Source organism: Odontesthes bonariensis, chromosome 1 (genome assembly GCF_027942865.1).
Source record: "Odontesthes bonariensis isolate fOdoBon6 chromosome 1, fOdoBon6.hap1, whole genome shotgun sequence".
Classification (NCBI taxonomy): Eukaryota; Metazoa; Chordata; class Actinopteri; order Atheriniformes; family Atherinopsidae; genus Odontesthes; species Odontesthes bonariensis.
The window spans coordinates 45,599,613-45,623,542 of record NC_134506.1 but is presented as its reverse complement, the minus strand read 5'-3'; the positions used below and the strand labels follow the sequence as shown (position 1 = coordinate 45,623,542).

Genomic DNA, 23,930 nt, shown 5'->3' with positions numbered 1-23,930 from the left:
CGGTGGGAAATGAAGACGCAGACGAGGCCTCATACTGAAAGCATGTTTACCTTACAAAGAGTGAGAAACAGCAGCTACATTATGTGTCTTCTGTGTCAACCAAAACAAACGCACATTTCAGCAGAAACTCAACATCTAACTTGAGGAAACATGTAGCGCTAAGTTTCCTAAACTCGTTTTTCCCCCCATGGATAGGTGAATGTTTGTTTTTTAGGTTACATATGGGTTACATATGTTTTAAACATTTCCTAAGTCTCTTTTATTTTTTATTGAAGTTCTTGAATTTACCTGGAATATTTTAATTTAAGCTATTTTGTAATTAATTAATTTATTTTAATTAATTTTATCAACTGGATGAACTCTAATTAGCCTAAAGATGATTATTTAGTATTTTTGTCTGTCTGATTGAATGCTTGTGTTAACAAATAAATCAGACGTTACTCAACAGTTACTCAGTACTCGAGTAGTTTTTTACTCTTACTCAAGTAATTATTTGGATGACTACTTTTTACTTTTACTTGAGTCATATTATTCTGAAGTAACAGTACTTTTACTTGGGTACAGTTTTTGGCTGCTCTACCCACCTCTGAATATAACCTGCCAATGTGGCTTTTAGTCCTGGTTGAGCCGGACGTTCTGGTTTCTGTCGTTTGTTTCATCTGCCCGACTGTTGTTTTATCCGATAATACTTCATTGTTTGATTTAGTTGATGTTGTGCAGCTGACACAGCGGTTGCTTTTGTTTGCTCAGCTTGAGCAGCACTTTGGTCAAGTGCTCTAGAGATAAATTTTCACCTGATTTTTTTAGGATAATGACTTGTTCACGTTCATCTTTTGGAAAATAACACGATGACTCTGAAAATGATGCCCCCAAAAGCGTGATAGTACAATAAAATGATCTGTTAAAAAGCTAAAGCAGAAAAGTGGGTTTTATCTGTAAGAGAATATTGGTCTTAAACACTCTTCCAACAGGATTACAACTTACAACTCTTACTTTGGCACCTCGTCTTCAAAGCTTAGACTACGGCTACACGAAAACGAAACAAGGTTTTTTTTGAAAACGGGTACGAAAATTCTTGCGACCACACGGAAACGCGCTGCTGGTCCAGACGAAAACGATGAAACGATGCAGTACACACGCCACTGTGTCACGCCACGCTGTGAGACAATAGAGAAGTGTTAAAATTGGCTCCCAGCGTCAACGTGTGACTGACGCAAAAACGTTTTAGCTGTAACAATGGAAACGAAACGAGGCCGTTTTCAAACTTTCCCACTCTGGAACCCGTTTTCAAAAACTATCGTTTTGGGGTAGTGGGAACGCCGGCTCCGTGTGGCCGCGACAGCGAAACGATAAGAAAAAGTATCGTTTACAGTGAAAAACGTTTCCGTGTAGCCGCAGCATTAGTTCAACCGTCAGAAATCTGGGAGTGGCCTTTGACCTCTGATCTGAGGTCGGACAAACAAATGAACAATGTCGTCAGGACTAGTTTTTTCCAGCTGCGTCTCCTGGCCAAAGTTAAAATGTTTTTAAGTCGTCATGACCTTGAGAAAGCCGTCCATGCCCTGATAAGTTGAAGGTCAGACTGTTTTAATGCTCTTTATGTGGGCGTCTCCCAGTCTTCTCTCAGCCGCCTTCAGCTGCTGCAGAACGCTGCTGCCCGTCTTTAACCAACACCAACAGACGTGTGCACATCACTCCTGTTCTTAACTCCCTCCATCGGCTTCCTGTCCTTTATAGAACTGATTTTAAACTTTTAATGTTGGTTTTTAAAGCTCTTAACGGCCTCGCCCCGTCGTATTTATCTGAGCTTTTAACAGTCCTGGTAGAGCTCTGAGGCCAACAGATCAGTTTCTGCTGGAAGTGCCCAGGTCAGAATACAAACCCTGGGGTGAGCGAGCCTTTTCCCAAAGCTGCCCCCAGGCTCTGGAATAAGCCCCCCGTCCAGCTGCGTCTTATTTCTGACCTGGGCCTCTTCACATCTGGGCTAAAAACCTGCTTATTTAGGATGGCTTTTATACCCAGTAACATGATGACACTTTTATCTTATTTTATCTCATTCTTGTTGTATTTTATTGCTTTCACTGTTCTTTTATTGTTTTTATTTGTTTTTACTTCTTCTTCTCTTTATTTATTACCTGCTGTAAAGCACTTTGGTACACCGTAAGGATTGTCTGTAAAGGGCTGCATAAATAAAGTACATTTACATTTAAAGCACAGAATGCATGGTGCATGCAGACCGATCAGAATCAGGAGATCATTTTATCTGTTTATTTATCATTTATCATGTTTTTTTAAAATAGAAATGCAGGAGACTTTGTCCCTTTGCAAACATTAGCATTAAATATACATCAGGTTCAGTCATTAAACAGTTTCATTTCCTCATGCTGTAATATTCACACAGACCGACTGCAGCCATTTGATCCAAATAGAAAACAAGGATGTTTCTGTGAGAAGTAGCCGTGATAAAAAAATCGAATATAGAGTTTTTAATGTGGCAGGAATGATGTCATCTTACCTTCTTTAATATCGACTCTTACATTAAAATCATGGGGATTCAAATAATTGAAATAAAAGCTCAGTATTTCTCTCAATAAGCCAGCAAACATCTCCATTTGGCCCCTGGTCAGCCATGCTGCTGCACGGCAAACTAGCTACCCAGTCAGGCATTACTGGGTCAAGGACAATAACGCCTGTTATCCCATCAGGGGCACAGAGACCTCATGCAAAGCCCCGAAACAAAGACAGAATGTGCTCAGACTTTCTACAAAGTCTGTTTTCAGCTGCAATGAAATGATTAATTCATGTAAAATGATTCTGTCCTCGCATTTAGAACTCTACGATGCAAGCTGGTATTCAGATCCCAACGTGAGATCAGGCAGCAAGAAACAAACAAAATCTGCCATAAATGACATAAAATCTGCGTTTAAAAGCGTGTCACTGCATGTTCCTGCAGAGATTCAGATAAAGAACGGCAATGTTTCAAATGCAGGATCATTTCAGATATCAGGACAACTGGTTGGATCTGAACTGTGAGAGATTAAACAATGAACTGAGGCTTCAGCTCTGAAAGAGAACTCCTAAAAATTATTCTGATTATTCTAAGAGAAGAATGGAGAGAATACAATCTAAACTGACTTTAAGAAGTCCTGATTTATTTTTGTTTAGCCAGGAAAACAGGAAACAGCTGCAGTGATTTACTGAAACATATAATATATGTAATATAAACCCAGAATCTGAGGCAGAAGCAGAGTTAGTTCAGTTGTGAGCAGCTTTAAAGTGAATATCTGCTCTGAGCTTCTTTCTCCTCCAGCACAGCCTGAACCCTCTCAGACGAGCTTTCTGTCCTTTCTTTAAGGAGTCTTCAGGAATAGTTCTCCAGGCTTCTTGAAGGACATCCCAAAGCTCTTCTTTGGATGTGGGCTGCCTTTTGTTGCGTTCTCTGCCAACATGATCCCACACTGCTTCAGTAATGTTGAGCTCCGGGCTCTGGGGAGGATTCATCCCTCCACCAGACCTGCTGCCACTGATTTTCAGCCCACTTCTTGTGTCCTTTGGCCCAGCTCAGCCTTTTCTCCCTGTTTCCCTTCCTTAAGAACGGCTTCCTGACAGCCACCCTTCCATGGAGCCCATTTCTGATGAGGCTTGGGCCAACAGCAGATGGATCAGCTGAAGGTCCAGATGCATCTCTCAGCTCCTGTGTCAGGTCTTTGCTGGATGTTTTCCTCTTTCTTAAGGACATCACTTTCAGATCCTGTTCATCTGCTGGAGATAGTTCTTTAGGCCTGACACTTCTTCTTCTGTCCTCCACTTGTCCAGTTTCCTCAAATGTTTTAAGGACACACTGCACACCATGCTGAGATATGCCAAGTTTTCAGCTAACAGTTCTTTGGGAATCACCTTGTTGCTGCAGAAATCCTGTTTTCTGTCTGTCACACTGTGTTATCTTTGCTGTTTTTCACACATGCAGCTAAAGAAATGGGAACAAATGATATGTCTCTGTGACAGGCTAACAAAGTACAAAGGGTAATCGAACAAATACAATTTTAAAATAAGTTCTTTGTGAAATTGCCCTTTAAATGAAAGTCTGGCTCCTGGGATACAAAACAAAGAAACGAGAGGAGGATCAAGACTTTTCCACAGAACTGTATTCTCACAAATAGACAACTAAAGATAGCCCTTTTCCGCTGGAAGTTAGGTTTTTACTTCATTACAAAGCCGCAGCTGGGCCGTCACATTAACGCTGGAAGCTTCCAGTGCGGCTGGAATATGAGATTTTAGAGTTTAGAGACGCCGTCGGTGAGCTGGCAGCTGCACAGAAATGAAAAAGCCCCCCCCCGCTTTTCTTTCAGAGTGTTTGGAAAAAGAAACGGTGAGGACTGCCTGTGCTAGTTCACTGCACAACTGACAGTCGTTCGCTGCATTCAGTCCTCAGAGGGATGCAGAACCCCCCCCACACACACACACCTGGGGGCACAGAAAGGCAGATGCATCTGCATGTTACACCGCTCACACATCCCCTCTCTCGGCTAAAGTTATATAAGAGAGGCGCTCCACTCCATCTACCTCCGCTGCGAACACACACGGCTGCACACTCCAGCGCACAAATAGAAGGCGCATGCAGATGAAGCGGAGAACTTTTCATGCATGTCATGTCCTGCAAGCACAGCTTTAAACGCACATTAATGCATCTCACGCGCCACAACAACCAGTCTGTGGAAAAGACAAACATTTCGTCCGAGCTCCCACCGGTGACCACATTTCCTCCAGATTTCACACACTGAGAGGAAGCCGAGAGCAAAAAACACTGATTTCAGGACATTTATTCATGTTATTGACATTTAATACACTGATATATAGGTTTTTTGTTGATATAATACATAAAAATTCTAATTGCCTGTTTGAAACCGCCTACTACATACTACTTCCATACTGCATACTCATCGATCAGACAGTATGCAGAGCGTTTACCCACAATGCATTTCGCTCCTGCCCGAGCCAAAATCAGCCGGCCTGAAGCTGATTTCCCTTAAGCTCTAAACTCTGTAAACTTTAGCAACATCTGAACATTTTCAGGAGAGAAAGTAGTCGTTTAGATCCCCAACATGTTGAAAACCTGACAAAATACCGGCTGTTTACAATTTTGTTCCCACGAATTCGGCGCTACTAAAGCTAGCCGCAGTGAGCTAACGCACTTCCTGTTATTTTCACAAAATAAAATACCCATTGCCTTTTATCATAGGGAAAGCCATTACCATACAATTGGTGCTTTTGTTTTGAAAACAGGAAGTGAACCTACCCTCGTTGTAGCTAGCTTGAAACTGCCGTTTTGACAGGAAATGACGATCGGCGACGTCACGTTACGTTGCATCTTGGGTAGTTTGAGTATGAGTAGTAACCTCATGATGCATACCCAACATTTCGGAGAATCTAGTATGCATCCGGGAACTTAAAAAAAGTTAAAGTTAGTAGGAGTAGTAGGAGAAGTATGCGGTTTCCCACATCAAACTGCTGGCGATGCAAGTCTGAGGAAGGTAGTTTAGTTCATGTTTTATGGTCATGTGAGGGGTCAGTTCTTGGACCCCTTCTGTTCACTCTATACATGCTGCCTCTGGGTCAAATTCTGAAGAACTCTAAAGTCAACTACCACAGCTATGCAGATGACACACAGATATATCTGGCACTGTCTCCAGATGACTGCAGTCCTATAGAGTCATTGTGCGACTGCTTAGAGCAAGTCAAAAAGTGGATGAACCAAAATTTCCTTCAGTTAAATCAAGAAAAAACTGAGGTCATTGTGTTTGGCAACAAAGAGAAGAGGTTTGCTGCCAGTAAACATCTTGAGTCACTGTCTCTAGAAACTAAAGAGCAAGTCCGGAACCTCGGCGTGCTGATAGACTCAGACCTGACCTTCAACAATCATATCAAATCAGTCACCAAATCAGCCTTTTATCAACTGAAGAACATATCCAGAATGAAGGGTTTCATGTCCCAAACAGATCAGGAGAAGCTGATTCATGCTTTAATCTCCAGCAGACTCGACTACTGTAACGGTCTTCTGACTGGACTCCCCCAAAAGAGTCTCAAACAGCTGCAGCTCATTCAGAACGCTGCAGCCCGAGTTTTAACCAGAACAAAGAGATCACATCACATCACCCCAGTTCTCAAGTCTTTACATCGGCTCCCGGTCAGATGCAGAATAGATTTTAAAGTTCTGCTGCTCGTCTACAAATCACAGAATGGTTTAGGTCCAGAACACATGAATGACATGCTAGCTGAGTATAAACCCAGTAGAGCTCTGAGATCTACTGACTCAGGTCAGATAGTGGAGCCCAGAGTTCAAACTGGACCCGGTGAAGCAGCTTTTAGCTGTTATGCTGCTCACAACTGGAACAAACTACCAGCAGAACTGAAATCAGCCCCAACTGGAAGCACTTTTAAATCCAGGTTAAAAACATTTCTCTTTCCGTGTGCTTACGGTTGAGTTTATATCTTTCTTTTTCCCCTCTTCTTTGATTGCTTTTAACAGTGTTTTAATTTTTATTCTATTTTTAAATTCTCTTTAAATTGCTTGTTTTTATGCTGCTTTATGCTGTTCTTTTAAATGCCTTGTCTTTATGTAAAGCACATTGAGTTGCCTGTGGTATGAAATGCGTTATATAAATAAAGATGCCTTGCCTTGATAAAGTCCAACAATTTTGGACAAATAGTTATGATAATTTGTGTGAGATAGCAGAGATACAAATGCCATTTAGCCCAAGATTATTTATTTTGGGTGATCATTCAGTTCTGACAGGACAGGATAAACATATCAAAAGTTATATCCAAACCAGCATCATGAATGGCAGACCAGTACTTATCAGGGGATGGAAGAGGGAGGGGGTGCCCTCTCTTAACGACTGGGCAGACTGGATCTCCATGAAGCAAAGTGGGGCAAATACTTGAACTTTTTAAAGGGCTCCTGAAAGGGGTCATATAGTGGAGAGATGCAAGTTTTAAGTAGTGGTGGATAACAGTTTTCTTCTTATTGTTATTTATTCATTTTCTGTTAAGCAATTATTTCTCTGACGTAGCGCTTATTTCACTAATTTGATGTATTGACCTTGTTTGGAGCTATTTTCTGTGTCTGGGGTGTAACTGTTGTTATTGTATTGTTGAAATAATGTAAATAAAACATGTTAATCACAAAAAAAAACTTTAGAATATTATAATTTATTCTGAATCTTTTGAAACATTTTGTAAACTTCTCGCTCAGTCTTCTCGCTAAATGTTACAGATCACCACGGATAACTTATCTCTTTACAGACTGACTGTCGAACGCTGCTGGCACTAGATTTTTATCAGCCGTAATTTTATCAAATGAATGATGTCAGTCAGGAAAAAGACTAAATGAAAGTCTTTCTTTTCCAACCTGCACACTGTTTGTTCTCATGTTTGGGTTTAAAGTCAGGACAAGCCCAACCTGAGCCAAACTAACGCCAACAGGCTTGCTGCACACAAGGCAACCATTTATAGAAGCTTCATACATCATGCATTGAGATAAAAAGCACATGGACATAAACAAAGGATGCAGCTCGCAGAACAGAGAATAAACTCTGGAATAAACGCAGAATAAACCCATGACAGATCCATCCATACAGAGACTGAAGTCACCCTTTCTAACTACTCGTAGCTCCACCTGGAACTTGTCAGATGTTTATTCCTCCTCTGTCTTTAGCTGCTCCCTCTCTCCTTTTCCTCTGTAAGCTGTGGCTTCAAGAGACACCGAGGACATCAAATTCACCGTCCAAACATTTAAAAAATCAGCTAAAATCAAGTGAAAATGACTTCATGTTAGCTCCTCTTTAACTGGGGCCTCACTGTGAGGTCTGATAAGCGAATTAGAAATTTTATAAACAACACACACTGTGCACATGCACCACATCCAGGCCCTTTCCAGCTTAAAGGGACAGTTCGCCTCTTTTGACATGAAGCTGTGTAACATCCCATATCAGCAACATCATTTCTGAACATCTTCTTACCCCCTGCTGCGTCCTGTGAGCAGAGTTCCAGCCTCGTTTTGGTGTTGATGAAGGTAGTCCGGCTAGTTGGCTGGGGTTTAAAAAATAAAGCGTTTTGCTTCTCAGAACAATATGTGTTCAACAGAGAAATACATTTGCATACCAAAATGGTTCTCCATTCTCTTGAACGCCTGTTACGGTGTTTGCTGCTCCGAGGCAGGAGACTGCTCGGTCTGCACTTCGGTCTGCACGGTCTACACAGCAGGCAGTGATACGAAGGGAGAGAAAATAGGGCCAAGAGATTATGAGGTCTGACTTTTTCCTGGAGAACCATTTTGTGATGCAAATGTATTACTCTGTTGAACGCATATTGTTCTGAGAAGCAAAACGCTTTATTTTTTAAACCCCAGCCAACTAGCTGGACTACTTTCGTCATCTTTTAGTAAACAGTGAAGCGTATATAAATACACCTGAAATCCCAATAAAGCTGCAGTCATTCACACATTGGGACTGAAAATCAGCCCATTAAGACTTAGCGAAGCATTTCCAGACGGTCGCTCTGCTCTAATAAAATCCTGATTTTACAACCACAGAATCATCTGACAGAATCACTGTTAAAGTAACTTAGAGACAGACGGTCTGAGCAGTGAGTTCAGCTGGACTACATGTTCCATGATCTCCCACAGAGGAAGTTAGGGTACATGGAACCATTCCCAGTGAAAGTCATAAACTCTGCTTTTTGATAACTTTGGTCAAAGATGAAAAACTTTTCCCCCACATCTACAGAGAAAAGAGAACTGGGAAAGTGTTTCAGGGTGTGCAGCGGTGACTTTGGCTTTTAAAGTTCCTGACGGCTGGGTGAGGAACGGAGAGGACCGGATACGCTTGGCAGGAGAGTTTTACAAAAGACAAATACAACTTTCAGCAGGGTGTTAACCAGCTTCTCACATAAGGACTCACTGTGGCAGCTTCTATTCTTGCACTGAAAGGAGAGTCTCAAACGTCTCTTACATCTAAAAAACAACAACATAAACTTCATCATCACCGTGAAGATGAGAAAACTACAGCTGCTTTACACGCTCATCAGAATGAACTGAAGATGCAGAAGAATGCAGTGGAACAAATGACAAATAAAGGTCAAAATTACTGGACCAGAACAAGAAGTCGGCCTCTTTGCCTATAGCCTTTCCATCCATCCGGGCTGTCTTTAACCGTGCTTCAGACATCGGTTCAGGATGTATGCAGAGAATTGGGTCGAGTGTTAGAACCACAGTTAAATCTAAAAGGCTTCAAGTAAGTACGTAAGTGAGTAAATAAGCTTTATTTGTACAGCGCCCTTCACAGATCAGAAACACACAGTTAGGAAGTACATACAAGCATAAGTTTAAAAGGCAACTCAGTGACAATCAAAGACAAATAAGCAAAAACCTGAACCAATAAATAGGTCTTAAGTTGCCTTTTGAAGGCGTCAACAGACTCCATCGAAGGCAGAGAGAGCGGAAGATGGTTCCAAAGCCTGGGAGCAGCAGCCTGGAAGGATCGGTCTCCTCTGGTCCGGAAACGAGTGCGCGGAGCCATCAGTAGGTTCTGATCCACAGACCTCAGATCCCGAGCTGGGGTGTAAGGCAGGATCAGGTCAGTGATGTAAAGCTGGAGCCTGACCATGCAATGCTCTGAGAGTTAAAACCAGGGATGCACCGATACCGATACTATTCTAATATACTTCTACTCTTTAAACTCAACTCAAACTTTATTTATAGAGCACATTTAAAACACAACCGAGGTTGACCAAAGTGCTGTACAGGATAAAAGCTGCATTAAAGGTAAAAGTGAATAATACAACCGTTCCAAGCAGTTAAATCAATAGATACTAAAACACAGTGCAATAAAATAATTTCAAATAAAATACATAAAAATAAATAAAATAAAGATATAAAACAAATCAAGGTTATCAGCCAAGAGTCTACTTAAATATGATTAAAAGCTAGGGAGAAAAAGTGGGTTTTTAAGGAGGATTTAAAAGCCTCAAAAGATCCTGCAGATGGAATGTGCCGGGGAAGGTTATTCCAGAGCCGAGGGGCCGCTGCCACAAAGGCTCGGTCACCTTTGGTTTTGAGTTTTGTTTTAGGGGGGACCAGTAGGAGCTGATTCCAGGATCTCAGTGATCTGGCGGGGGAGTGGATATGAAGGAGCTCGGTCAAATACTGAGGGGCTAAGCCATTAAGAGCTTTAAAAACAAACAACGAAATTTTAAAATCTATTTTAAAAGCAACTGGGAGCCAATGCAGCGAAGCTAAGACCGGGGATATGTGGTCACGCTTGCGTTTACCAGTGAGGAGGCGGGCCGCTGCGTTAGAGTTAAGCGATACCATGAACCGACACCACGGAGTCACCCATGGTGACGGCCAGGTCTCGGAACGGGCAGCCCTTCCTGATTCACCACCCGGTTATAACGAGCGACCGCAGGGCTGAGCTCTGCTTTGAAAGTGTGAGAGGAGAAGAAAGAGTCTGTCTCCAAAGTCTTCTGACCTTTCGGCTTGGAGACCTTCGGCCTTTCAAAGAAGCAGAAACACCATGAAAGTTTAAAATTCCATCAATGTGTCTCCATCAGTCAGAGTCAACCCGCTGCACCCGTACGAAGCGCCTTCTGCTCGACCACAGCAGTTATCGACGGGGACAGCATCAAGCACCTTTTCAGTCACATTTAGGAAAACGATCCAAGTGCAAATGCATGCGAGCGTCATCCTGCCATGCTGCGTGAGGCAATGAAAGATTGATGCTCGACTGAGCCCTAAATCATGCATGCAAATGGATATGTTCTGCTGGTGTCCTGTAGATGCTAACAGTGCACACGTGCACTCTGTCAGGCACAGAAACAGATGTTTAAACACACACACATCCCTCTATGGAACATGAAGCATTGGCCAGGTGCTTTCACAAATTCTTGTCTTTTCATCCGTCATTCAGCTCACCAACTGAAGACTTAAGACCGTTCCTCTTAACAAATGTCTCCTGAAGAGGACTGCAGACGGCCCTTCGAATCGATGACGCCCAAAGATTTTCTTCTCCGGCCCGCGGTGAACACGTGAGGAGACCCAATTCACCTGTCAGCAGAATACGCCAGAGACATCTCTTCACTGGAAATCTGTTTAGCAGCTGAATACTGCCGGTCATCTGCTGGGACTGTAAAGAGATTATGTACGAGAGCTGACAGGCTGCCATGGTAACCGCATCTCCGCAGTGTCATGACTACCACAGAGCAGGATGAACGGCTGCACCGGCCGCTATTTATTTCTGTTTTTGAGAGCTTTCTTTTCTCGGCACACTTCTGAACGAGTGAGGAGGTGAAATCAGCCTTTACCCCCCGGATACCTCCACACGTGTGTTGACTGTTTTAAGGTCAGGAATAAAGAGCAAACACCACTTATAGAGTTTATCTGGAGCAGTCGCGGTTGATTTATTTCAGAAGATTTAAGCACTTTAAACAGATTTGATTGAGGTGCTACAAAAAAGAAGAAACCCGTAGAGGAATAAGAAATTAAATAAGGAATTAAAAACTGATGATTTCACCAAAACACTGAATGAGAAATGTGTTTACGGATGCATTTAAGGTGAGAAACAAACTTCTGCTCATTAATATCAAAGGATGCTCACTGAAACAGGAGCTCATTATCACCAGTAATATGTACGTTTGACCAAATGTCCAACACATAGTAGTGCATCTGTAGACGATAAGCTGGGAACCTCTAAATCAGGGACATCCAGAGGGCCGCGTTACTGCAGGTTTTAGACGTTTCCCTGCTCCCACACACCTGATTCAGGTGAAATGGAGCTCTTCAGAAGGTTGTAAAGTTCTGCAGCAGCCTGCTGATGATGCACTGATCTGAATCAGGTGTGCAGAAGCAGGGAAACATCTAAAACCTGCAGGACCGGATGTGGACATCCCTGCTCTAAATAGTATTTTCTAAGTGTATTTTCTACCTTTAACAGTGTGTGTTGAACTCCTAAATCTAACAATTTGTGCGTAACGTCTACGTTGTCATGCAGCAAAACGCTGAACAACAAATTAACTACAGACACAGTGAGATGTTGAGCATCACAATGCAAAAGATGAGCTTTTGTCTTTGTTAGGAAATAATAAGTGAGGAGTCAAGGCCTCGTTCTCAAACTCCAACTGTGGACCAGCAAATACAATGCCGTCGAATCTAAGATGTGGAACACCTCAGGTTGCAGGTCAGGAAACAACGTAGGACTGCTCGGTCTGCACTTCGGTCTGCACAGCAGGCAGTGATACGAAGGGAGAGAAAATAGGGCCAAGAGATTGTGAGGTCTGACTTTTTCCTGGAGAACCATTTTGTGATGCAAATGTATTACTCTGTTGAACGCATATTGTTTTGAGAAGCAAAACGCTTTATTTTTTAAACCCCAGCCAACTAGCCGGACTACCTTCATCAGCACCAAAACGAGGCTGGAACTCTGCTCACAGGACGCAGCAGGGGGTAAGAAGATGTTCAGAAATGATGTTGCTGATATGGGATGTCATACAGCTTCATGTCAGAAGAGGCGAACTGTCCCTTTAAGTTCTTACTGGTGACTCAGAGAAAAGGAACAACAGAAATCATCACTGAGAAGCCGCTGAACAGCAGCAGCAGACATGATGAGATGATGTCATGAAAAGGGCAGTTTCACTTTCACACGGGCGATTAAGGATGATTATGACCGTGATCTGAAATGATCGGATTGAATAACTGCAGTCATGCGTTATAAAGGGATCCTAACGGTTACAAGCCAGGGTACAGAGGAAGCTGCATGTTGTGTCAAACGGGTGTAAAGGTTTTATTTCTTTTAACCGTCTCATCTCTGGGGTCTTTTTTGGCGTTTGTTTGAGCAGACGTCACCCAGTGTCACAGTGCGTCACGTTATCCCAGCAAAGCCCCAAACAAGTCGACGACAGAACAATCCATTACCGCCCGCTGACAGGTGAGACAGCTGGGCTGAAGGTAATTGGCTCCACTTCAAAAGGGGGTTAGAGTGCGACAAAATGTGCTATTTGGCAAGCGTCAACTCATCTGTCCGGCATCGTTCCTGAGCGTCCGTCGGTGGGATTAGCTGAGGACCGATGACGCAACGGGATCTGACGACGAGGACGGCGTGGAAATAAAAAGAATCCAGGCGGCTTCGACCACTCGTCACCTTAAAAAGGTGATATTTCTGTGGATGGAGTAACGTCACTGAATGCTCCTTGTTTCAGTTGCTCCAACACGGCCATCAATGATCCTTTTCGAAGTTACTTTGCTTGAGAAAAACTGCTGTTTGATCGGGAGTCAAAGTACAACTTAGAGCAGAGATGGGACCAAGTCACACATGTCCAAGTCCCAAGTCTTAGCTTTCAAGTCTCAAGTAAGTCCCAAGTCTTAGCTTTCAAGTCTCAAGTAAGTCCCAAGTCTTAGCTTTCAAGTCTCAAGTAAGTCCCAAGTCTTAGCTTTCAAGTCTCAAGTAAGTCTCAAGTCTTAGTTTTCAAGTCTCAAGTAAGTCTCAAGTCTTAGTTTTCAAGTCTCAAGTAAGTCCCAAGTCTTAGCTTTCAAGTCTCAAGTAAGTCCCAAGTCTTAGCTTTCAAGTCTCAAGTAAGTCCCAAGTCTTAGCTTTCAAGTCTCAAGTAAGTCCCAAGTCTTAGCTTTCAAGTCTCAAGTAAGTCTCAAGTCTTAGTTTTCAAGTCTCAAGTAAGTCCCAAGTCTTAGCTTTCAAGTCTCAAGTAAGTCCCAAGTCTTAGCTTTCAAGTCTCAAGTAAGTCCCAAGTCTTAGCTTTCAAGTCTCAAGTAAGTCCCAAGTCTTAGCTTTCAAGTCTCAAGTAAGTCCCAAGTCTTAGCTTTCAAGTCTCAAGTAAGTCCCAAGTCTTAGCTTTCAAGTCTCAAGTAAGTCCCAAGTCTTAGCTTTCAAGTCTCAAGTAAGTCTCAAGTCTTAGTTTTCAAGTCTCAAGTAAGTCCCAAGTCTTAGCTTTCAAGTCTCAAGTAAGTCCCAAGTCTTAGCTTTCAAGTCTCAAGTAAGTCCCAAGTCTTAGCTTTCAAGTCTCAAGTAAGTCCCAAGTCTTAGCTTTCAAGTCTCAAGTAAGTCTCAAGTCTTAGCTTTCAAGTCTCAAGTAAGTCTCAAGTCTTAGTTTTCAAGTCTCAAGTAAGTCCTAAGTCTTAGCTTTCAAGTCTCAAGTAAGTCCCAAGTCTTAGCTTTCAAGTCTCAAGTAAGTCCTAAGTCTTAGCTTTCAAGTCTCAAGTAAGTCTCAAGTCTTAGTTTTCAAGTCTCAAGTAAGTCCCAAGTCTTAGTTTTCAAGTCTCAAGTAAGTCCCAAGTCTTAGCTTTCAAGTCCCAAGTAATTTTTTCTTGGTCAAGTCAAAGTCAAGTCACCTTATTATTGCAGTTTTACTTGCAGAATCTGATCTTAATAAAGTGAAAACACAAAGATATAAGTAACTGTCAGTAAACATCATTAGCCAATGTGTCCAACCTGTCCACCCCGTATCATATCAAGCTAACGTTAGCTAACTACCGACTAGGCTAACAGGATAATATTTGCTAATTTTTCGTCTTTTGCCGTCAAAATGGTAATTATGAAAGCTGAAGACAACGACTCTCGGTCCCGCTGACATGTTGATGCATATCTGATATGAGTTTATTCTCTCCAATAAACACTAAGGTATGCAGAGAGGGCATGGCTGATTGACAGGGTAGGGATCCAATCATGACGCCATTCTCAGCCTCAAGTCAAGTCAAGTGCCGAGTCTTTAACTTCCAAGTCCGAGTCAAGTCTCAAGTCTTTTATTTTTTGTCAAGTCAAGTCACAAGTCATCAAAACAGCGACTCGAGTCGACTCGAGTCCAAGTCACAGTGACTCGAGTCCCCATCTCTGACTCAGAGTAATGAGAATCAGTCAGCGCAGCGATAATTTGCTTAAATATAGGAGCTGTTGATGGCTATCTACCTAGAGGCTGCGAATGAGTGGAACCTTTGATGCATTTTCCTACACATTCATCCTGAGATGCATCAGCAGTGTTGACTTCAGACTGAGGCAGAATAATGAGATGATTAATAAGGGGTCAGGAAAACGTGGAGATAAAACAAATAGGAGATAAGAAAAAGTGGGCTGCAAACACAGATACGGACCGCTCTCCTCATTTGATGCTCCATTTAGCAGAAACACATCATAAACCAATCGCCGGTGCACTGCTGCTCGCAGACACAGTCAGAAAAAAAGCAAGCCCAAAAATAGACAATGTGCTTTTCCTCGGACTAACGTAGCAGCTGCGATGGGATCTGTAATATGTGAGGCTGCATGACTAACTTAGATTCATGCAACAACATTCAGCACAAGACATTTTATGCAATAATCTGGTCAGCAGGAAAGATTCTGAAGCCTTTCAGCAAGGAACCCTGTTCACGTTTTCAGAATACTTCGAGTCATTTGAAAGAACAGAAATCCTCATTATGGAAGCTTTATGAAGATAACCCCAAAGGGATCCAAACAGCTTACACAACACAGTGCGTGAGACACACAAAAATCAGATTTGTTTGAATAATATTGAACGTGAAAACAAAGCGTTTGACAGTAAAACCCACAATCCTGCAGTCATTTGGCTTTTCAGGATGAACATTTTAGCTGTTGGTGTCACTTTTTTTTACAACTAAATGTCCCTGTTTTAGCTCCAGTTTCCACATCTCACAATCGTGCATGTTAAACTGGTACAAACTGGTATATTACATTTAGCAGAGGCTAATTTTCACTGTGAAAGCCACGGCAGCATCAAGCTGTCATGGAAAAAATGCACAACTTATAAGATGCAGAGTTTTGTTTCAAGAAACACAAAAATGCGAACGACTTACTGTAATAAACAATAGTCGTGTTAACAGAGGTGGGTAGCAACGAGTTACATTTACTTGGGTATGTTTCTAGGAGTAGTTTTAAATCTCTATACTTTTTACTTTTCCTTGAGTAGATGTGTGCAGCAGAAACTGTCCTCTTACTCCGCTACATTAGGCTACAATGAGCTGGTTACTTCTCTTCTTACCTCTTTGGTATTCTACGCCTCATTATTTTTATCCCCCCGCGTACGCCTCATTTTAATGTTTTATTCTGACAGAGAGAGAGACTTCCACCAAAGGCTCTACCACCTGACTGTGTTCCACCAATCAGACGCAGCCGTGCAGTCTGGTCACGTGACCGTACTCGATCTCAGCGGCGGGACGGGTTAGCTTTAGCATTAGCAGTCGTAGCAAACAAAGAAAGAAACAGATGAAAAGTGTCAGAACCAACGGTGGGAAATGAAGACGCAGACGAGGCCTCATACTGAAAGCATGTTTACCTTACAAAGAGTGAGAAACAGCAGCTACATTATGTGTCTTCTGTGGCAACCAAAACAAACGCACATTCAGCAGAAACTCAACATCTAACTTGAGGAAACATGTAGCGCTAAGTTTCCTAAACTCGTTTTTCCCCCATGGATAGGTGAATGTTTGTTTTTTAGGTTACATATGGGTTACATATGTTTTAAACATTTCCTAAGTCTCTTTTATTTTTTATTGAAGTTCTTGAATTTACCTGGATTATTTTAATTTAAGCTATTTTGTAATTAATTAATTCATTTTAATTTATTTTATCAATTGGATGAACTCTAATTTGCCTAAAGATGATTATTTAGTATTTTTGTCTGTCTGATTGAATGCTTGTGTTAACAAATAAATCAGACGGTACTCAACAGTTACTCAGTACTTGAGTAGTTTTTTCACCGAGCACTTTTTTACTCTCACTCAAGTAATTATTTGGATGAGTACTTTTTACTTTTACTTGAGTCATATTATTCTGAAGTATCAGTACTTTTACGTGTGTACAATTTTTGGCTACTCTACCCACCTCTGCGTGTTAACCACTAAGTCACAAACAAAAAACCCCCTCTGAGGCAATTCGGTGGGCTGATTGGCCGCCTTCAATCGTTGCGTTTGAACGCTTCAAAGACAGGATCCGTGAGGCGCCGTCCCAAACTGAATATCCGACAAGGGAGTCAAAGAGGGAGGAGCGTCGGGTGCGTCATCAGCCAGGAAGCAGAGCCAACGCCCGCACAAGCTCGAGGTTCAGGAGACGGAACTAAAGAAAACCCAGTTAAAGAAAAATATAAACAAGCAGCTAAACCGAAGGCCTGCTGGGGAAACTGAGCAGAATTTGGTGAAGCGTTGGCGACAGCTCCTTTCCTCTTCGATGTTTCCAGCATAAAATATCCCAACAGGGTCGAAGAGGAGCCGGGGAGAGACTTCCTCCCAGAAACCAGGTGAGCAAAACAGATTGAATCACTGTGAGCTACTTCTGTCATATATAGTGTGGCAGTAATGATGAGACAGGAACCTGAGATCAGTCGGCTGAGTTCAAAACTCCCAAACAGGAGAGAAGCACGTTGTTCAGCATGAACTACTCAACCAATGCAGTGTGAACCTGGATTCATTATACAAAGCGAAGCAGATCCACAATCTGCACCTGAAACACAGCACGAGGTCCCCTGTTTTCAGTTAACAATGTAGATTCATTTTCAGTTTTCACATGGCCGAGCATTGAATTACCGGCCACCATCTCATTTATTTACCAAATATAAACACATCCTAAGAAGCTGGCATAAATTCCAGCCAAGGACACAACGATATTTGTTCCTAAATCCAAGAAGAAACTTACAGATGGTAACGATCAAACCCAAACTGAGACCGTTTTTCACGTCCTGCATCGAGTAGCAGGTTGTTATCATGGTGGGTCGTACTGTGGACAGCTCCCGGTGCTGAAATCAAGCGTCCGGAACTTAACAAGAGAAAATATGCAAGCTTAGAACTAGGGCTGGGCGAGTTAACTCGTTACTATCGCGTTAATTATTTAATATTTTATCACGCATTAACGCAGGTTTTATTATTGTAAAAGTCTGTTGAATCACATTCACGCAGTTACAGCAAACACCACGAAGCATGGAGTAATAAAATAAAGATAAACTAGCAGCTAACATCACCGCTACAGGTGCTCCTCAGTCTCTGTGCGAAGCTCACGGAGCTAACCGCCGCTACTTCCTGTTTTACTTGTTTCAACATAAAAGCACGTATTTCAAAATAAATTTAAAAAAACTCCTGCATTTACAGCCAAGTTGAATTGTCTTCTCAGCGTAGTAGTTCCAGTCTAAAATATCACTTAAAGGCAAAACACACAACTGATAGCAGCAAGTCATTCAAGGAAACAGACAGTGGAGCGAGGCTTCTACATAAAAACTACAGAAAGATGCTGATGGTAAAAGTGTGTTTGCACAACAAATGTTATGGCACTTTCATTCATATGGCAGCACATTTAAAATAAAGCTAAATGCTAAAAGCTATACGCTACTTTTGGATTCATTTTTGGATTTTGCGTACAAATGCGATTAATCGTGATTAATCAGGGAAATCATGTGATTAATTAGATTAAACATTTTAATCGTTGCCCAGCCTTACTTAGAACATTTTAATTGAACAGCAATGTACCAAATCTCATTCATAAGTGCTATAAAAAAACAGAAGTGAGTTGTGACAGCTGAGCAGAGACACCAGCATCAGTTTTCATGCAAACAACACAGCGGTCTGACACAGGCAAATACCGGTGAGATAAGCACATTTCTTCTTTAAAAATCCAAGTTACCATGGTAACTGCAAGTAAATGAGTCGCTCCGGCTGCAACGCGTCTTAACAGAAGAATCAATTACTTCGTCAAACACTCCGTAATATAAAGATCTTTGCACCTCTTCCCATCACGGTAGGTTTACAATTCCAAAGCAAATCTCAACAGATAGAAGTCATCATGTCTCAGAACTCTCCACCTTCTTTAACAATGACCGGACAGCCTGTCGACAGGCTGTAAGACTCCCACTGCATCCCCTAACAATCAGCAAACTGTCGCTCAAAATGTCGTCTTCCATCCACGAGTCAGCATCCCAAAGCCAGCAGGACTCAGCGGTCCCACCAGCTCCACGAACACATGTGATTTCACAATAAAGAGGCTGCCTATAACAACCTACATACAGAGAGGTGGAGCTCTACAGCGTCGGATACAAACGTTTCCAGAAAAGCTTTAAATCCAGCAGCTGAGACACCAAAGCTCACATCAGATCCTGAAACCTCTGCAACCCAAAAAAAAAGGGAAACCATTTTAGAAAACGGAGCAGGTCTTACCTCGATGAGGAAGTCCCCCGTCCTGAGCCCCGCCTGCCATGCCACGCCGCCCTCGTCCACCGACTCCAGGTACTGCAGGGCGGGGAAGGCCGGCGTGGGAGTGAACTCCTCGATGGGCGTATCCGCTGCGGGACAAAGCGACGGGTCAGTAAACTGATGCTAAACTCGCTCCTGACAAACTGTCAGAGGTCAGAGGTCAGAACAAGTAGGAGACTTAAAGGGATTTGGCTAGCATGACAGGCTGCGCAAACAGCGCAATCTCCGCACAGGGAGCGCCGATTTGCACCAGTCTGTGTCCTACTGTCAGTATTTGACAACCTCTAGCAATGGAAACGCGCTTCAAATGCCCCGGAGTTCCCCTTTAATGGTGAAACGATGATGGGACACTTCAGCTCAAAGTTTCTAATCACCAGGAAAAGGTATCCCAACCACACACTGTGTGGATCTGCTCACACACTCCTACAGTTATGAATGCATCAGTTAATATCGCCTGTCAGGTCTGCAGTAACTGTTTCAGCTGAAGTGGACTTACAGGTCAGTCAGAGAGCTTCCTGAGTAAAATAGACTTTTGGATTCGGTAACCAAGTCTTTCTCCATTCTGGGGCCACAGTTCCTCGTGCAATATTCAATATCAAAATGCAGTAATATTCAGAGCAGCTATGAATAACTTTCATTATCTTTACTCTTCCTGCAGACAATCTGAGGCCCGGAGAGTGAGCGTGAGCGACCATTCTTATCATTAAAACTGTATATTTAATGTTTTTCATCTATCTTCTGTTTCTCTTCCCTCCATCTTTAGAACAACTGCCCTCTACATTATGGAGGCATGGTGGCCAAGTGGTAAGGCGTTGGTCTTGTAAACCAAAGATCGTGGGTTCAACCCCCATCCATGCCTTCATCCAAGCTTGTAAATGTGTCACATGGCTCTGAAAGGATCAGATTATTGGCTAAATTACAAAAAGAATGAGTTATTAAGGGTAATTCTCCTTGGATATATGACGGTGAATGAATGGGATCAGAGGCACAAAGCGTGTCATACCCCGGTATGATAGGTGGCGCTGTAACCATTCCAGCTGTTGCTAATAGAGCCACTTCCTGTTGACCTCTTCACCACCAACAACAACAACAAACTCAGGCATTGGAGAAAGATGGAGAACGCAGAGCCAGATGAAGCTACGTCCCTCTACATTTGCTCTGTGATGAGCTGCTTGTTGCACAAACTCGATGCCCAACGGAGCATTCTCCATCGCGTTGTTTGTTTCTTTCTGACGGCGACAACAACAGGAATATCGTCTCCTTTGACTTCCGGGTCACGACCCCGGGAAAACATCTGGAGCATGCGCAGAACGCAAAGTCTGATTCACCACGAGCTTCAGCGTCTACAAGCAGGTTTAGAGTGACTTTCAGCCCAGTTATCTCGGGGTCTGAATCCCATCCGATCCAGTTCTTAGTCAGATTAAGGTGTCTACATGCACTTAATAACTCAGTCTGTGTTCGAAACCGCATGCTTCTCCTACTACTCATACTACTCATACTAACTTTTTGAGTTAGTAAGCGAGTTTGAGTAAGCGAGAAGTTCCCGGATGCATACTAGATTCTCCTAAATGTTGGGTATGCATCATGAGGTCACTACTCATACTCAAACTACCCAAGATGCAACGTAACGTTACGTCGCCGATCGTCATTTCCTGTCAAAACGGCAGTTTCAAGCTAGCTACAACGAGGGTAGGTTCACTTCCTGTTTTCAAAACAAAAGCACCAATTGTATGGTAATGGCTTTCCCTGTGATAAAAGGCAACGGGTATTTTATTTTGTGAAAATAACAGGAAGTGCGTTGCTCACTGCGGCTAGCTTTAGTAGCGCCGAATTCGTGGGAACAAAATTGTAAACAGCCGGTATTTTGTCAGGTTTTCAACACGTTGGGGATCTAAACGACTACTTTCTCTCCTGAAAATGTTTCAAATGTTGCTAAAGTTTACAGAGTTTAGAGCTTAAGGGAAATCAGCTTCAGGCCGGCTGATTTCAGCTCGGGCAGGAGCGAAATGCATTGTGGGTAAACGCCCTGCATACTGTCTGATCGATCAGTATGCAGTATGTAGTATGCGATTTCGAACATAGCCTCAGTCTTATTGTAATTTTGCCAATTATCCGATCCTTTCAGTGCCATGTAACCACACTGAGTGTAAAAAGGCAGCAAAACAGTATGCACCAGGTGTGAAAGTGGGAAAATCTGTGAAATGCTAACAGTCAGAAGGTAGGTGGTGCACATGTGCACATCATAACCCTTGAACCACCAGAACGTCTACAAAAATATGTCTTTTTTTTCCTTCTTGTTAGCTTTGACGTTAGCTGTAATGTTATATCCTCGTATGCATACACATAAACAGCGTAAAGAAGCAAACAAACAAACTAACACATTCTTCTGAATATGGTCAGGTACAAGCAGGCCAAAAAGCTTCAGAAACACCTTCCTTTAAAGAGATTACAGGAAAGGAAAGGAAGGAAAGTGAAAAGATATGGATGCTGGATCCACATTTAATGTATTTTTTCAATCGAGCTCCAATGTAGGATGACAGAAAATGAGCAAAGGTCTTTCCCTAAATCCTAAAAAGCACCTTTAAGACTGTGAGAAAAGTGTATTAAAAACACTAATATGTGCACATGCCTTCCTGTTCTCATTGATGCTTGTAATGCAGTAACATCAGAGCACCATCCATGCTGTGCTGTGGGACCACTCGCTCCACACAGCCCACCCAGCCCGCCTTGCTCTCGGGGAGGTTAAAAAAATATTGCAGCTGGGAGAAACCAGTGGTGACAAGTGACACTTCCTATAACTCATCCTCTTACTGGAAGACACAGTCCACGAGCGCATAACAAGGATGTCACGGGAGGATTTACACGACTGTGTTTTCTGTGAGTGTGAGCGTGAGATACAGTGACGGAGAAGGAGGAGAGGAAGAGTGGCACAACTAAAAAAAGGACAGAAACGCAGAGCACAGAAGAGGATGTGAGGTTATGTGACAGCTCGAGCATCAGCGCACGTTTGCGTGCTCATGTGCGTGTTCACCCCGGTGCAGGATAAGCTCGGCTGGGTCAGTTCCCTCGGGGTGATGGCAGTGTGTGTGTCAGGATGACTGGAACATTCCTCTTGTTTTTCCAAGCCAAATCCCTCTTTCCCTCCATGTCAGTGCCTTTCTCCATCTCTCTGCCTCCTCCTTTCTCTCTCTCTGCCTCTCCAACTCCTCAAAAAAAACAGGAACATCTACTAAAAAACCTCTCAGCGGTAACCAGGGAGCGGACCAATCAAACAGCACCAGTTGTGGAACGCAACGTGGATTATGACATGGTTAGAAATCGTAACAGAAACCGACGCAGCAGCTCGATTCGGCTATTTTTAGAGCCAATCTCACAGCTTGGTGAAACATCAACCTGCCTGAATGTGCCACTTGTATCACAACAACTCGTGTTGGGCAGAGAAAAGGTGGAGGATGGTGGGAGCACCTCAAACTGAGCCCGGAGTGGATCAATTAGGGGATTTCTTCTCTCAATTAAAGGCGTTATGCTCTGAAGGGGGGGGGTTAAAGCACTATTCTGTCACCACAAACCATCTAATTCCACTGACCTGGAACTCAAAGTTGCTTTTAAAACTTATTTGCATGATAATAATGATCTTGCAGGGTTTTGTTGGCATGTTTTCCACACTGTTTGCAGGGCTCAGGTTTAGGAAACACGCACAGACACAAAAACACAGACTGCGAATGACAGAAATCCCCCCCAAAAAAAGTTGAAGGGAAATGATCCTACCTTTGGCCCCCCGCAGGACGAAGCCGAAGCCCTCATTCTCCTTCTTCTGGAGCACCACCGTCTTCTCGTCCACCACGCAGTCACTGTGGAGGAGATGCCGAGCAGAGCGCCCGTTAGCACAGCCCATCATCCGCAGCATGGCCACGGACGCCCTGCCCGAGTGGAGGTTCATGCTGCTGGAGGAGAGCTAGTCCGGCCAGGGCAGGGCTGGGCAACCCCGACCCCACCCCACCACCACCACCGCTGCCGCCTCCTCCTCCTCCTCCTCCGCCTCCTCCTCCGCCTCCTCCTCCGGGCGGCCTCTGTCTCTATCAAACGGAAGGACAGCAGCGGCCCCGGCAGACCGGCCACAGCATCTCCAGAAAAGAGACGAGCCAAAAGAATAAAAACAAAGTGGAGAAGAAACGACCACAGGGGAGAGAGACGCGCCTCCCTTCCTGCCTTCTTGCCCTGAGACTCCCTGCAGCCGCCGCAGCCGCCGCAGCTTCTCCGCGCGGAGACGCGGGGTTGGCCGCGCGCGGTTACCGCCGCCGCCGCTGCTGCGCCTGCTGCTGCTGCTGCTGCTGCGGAGGCTCCGACCGGCGGTGCGGCGGTGCTGCGCCGTCGAGAGGAAGCGACATCAGTCCGGCGGTGATAGCGGCTAATAATGGCTCATGATGAGACGGGGAGGAAGGCTGCAGCTCGCAGGGTTTGGGGGGGTGGAGAGAAGGAGGGAGGGAGCGGTGGAAACGCGGCGTGGACGGACGTCAAGGTGTGCTGTACTCCGCAATGTGAAACCACAGCAACAGAAGTAACGGGCTGGAGAGGCGGGTGAGAGGATGGGGGGGAAGAGGGTGGATGACCGGTGACAGGTGGAGTAAGGCTAGATAAAGGAAGGAATAAGTCAGTCTGTCTGCTTTATATTCGATGCGCTGTCAGA

At 43.6% G+C, this 23,930-nt stretch overlaps 1 protein-coding gene and 1 non-coding gene across 6 annotated transcripts in view; one reads left to right on the top strand and one right to left on the bottom strand.

Annotated features, from left to right (window-relative positions):
• Window positions 1–23,930, bottom strand: part of shank2b (SH3 and multiple ankyrin repeat domains 2b) — a 386,266-nt gene that overhangs the window by 64,695 nt on the left and 297,641 nt on the right. For all 5 annotated transcript variants that reach the window (XM_075468229.1, XM_075468249.1, XM_075468215.1 and 2 more), the window contains 2 exons: window positions 23,012–23,094; window positions 19,208–19,332 (listed from right to left, as the gene is read on the bottom strand). In XM_075468229.1, the coding sequence (XP_075324344.1) occupies window positions 19,208–19,332; window positions 23,012–23,094 (208 nt within the window). The remainder of the gene's footprint in view (window positions 1–19,207; window positions 19,333–23,011; window positions 23,095–23,930) is intronic.
• On the top strand, window positions 20,031–20,102 carry trnat-ugu (transfer RNA threonine (anticodon UGU)). Its single transcript has one exon. It is a non-coding gene; the product is annotated as a tRNA-Thr (tRNA).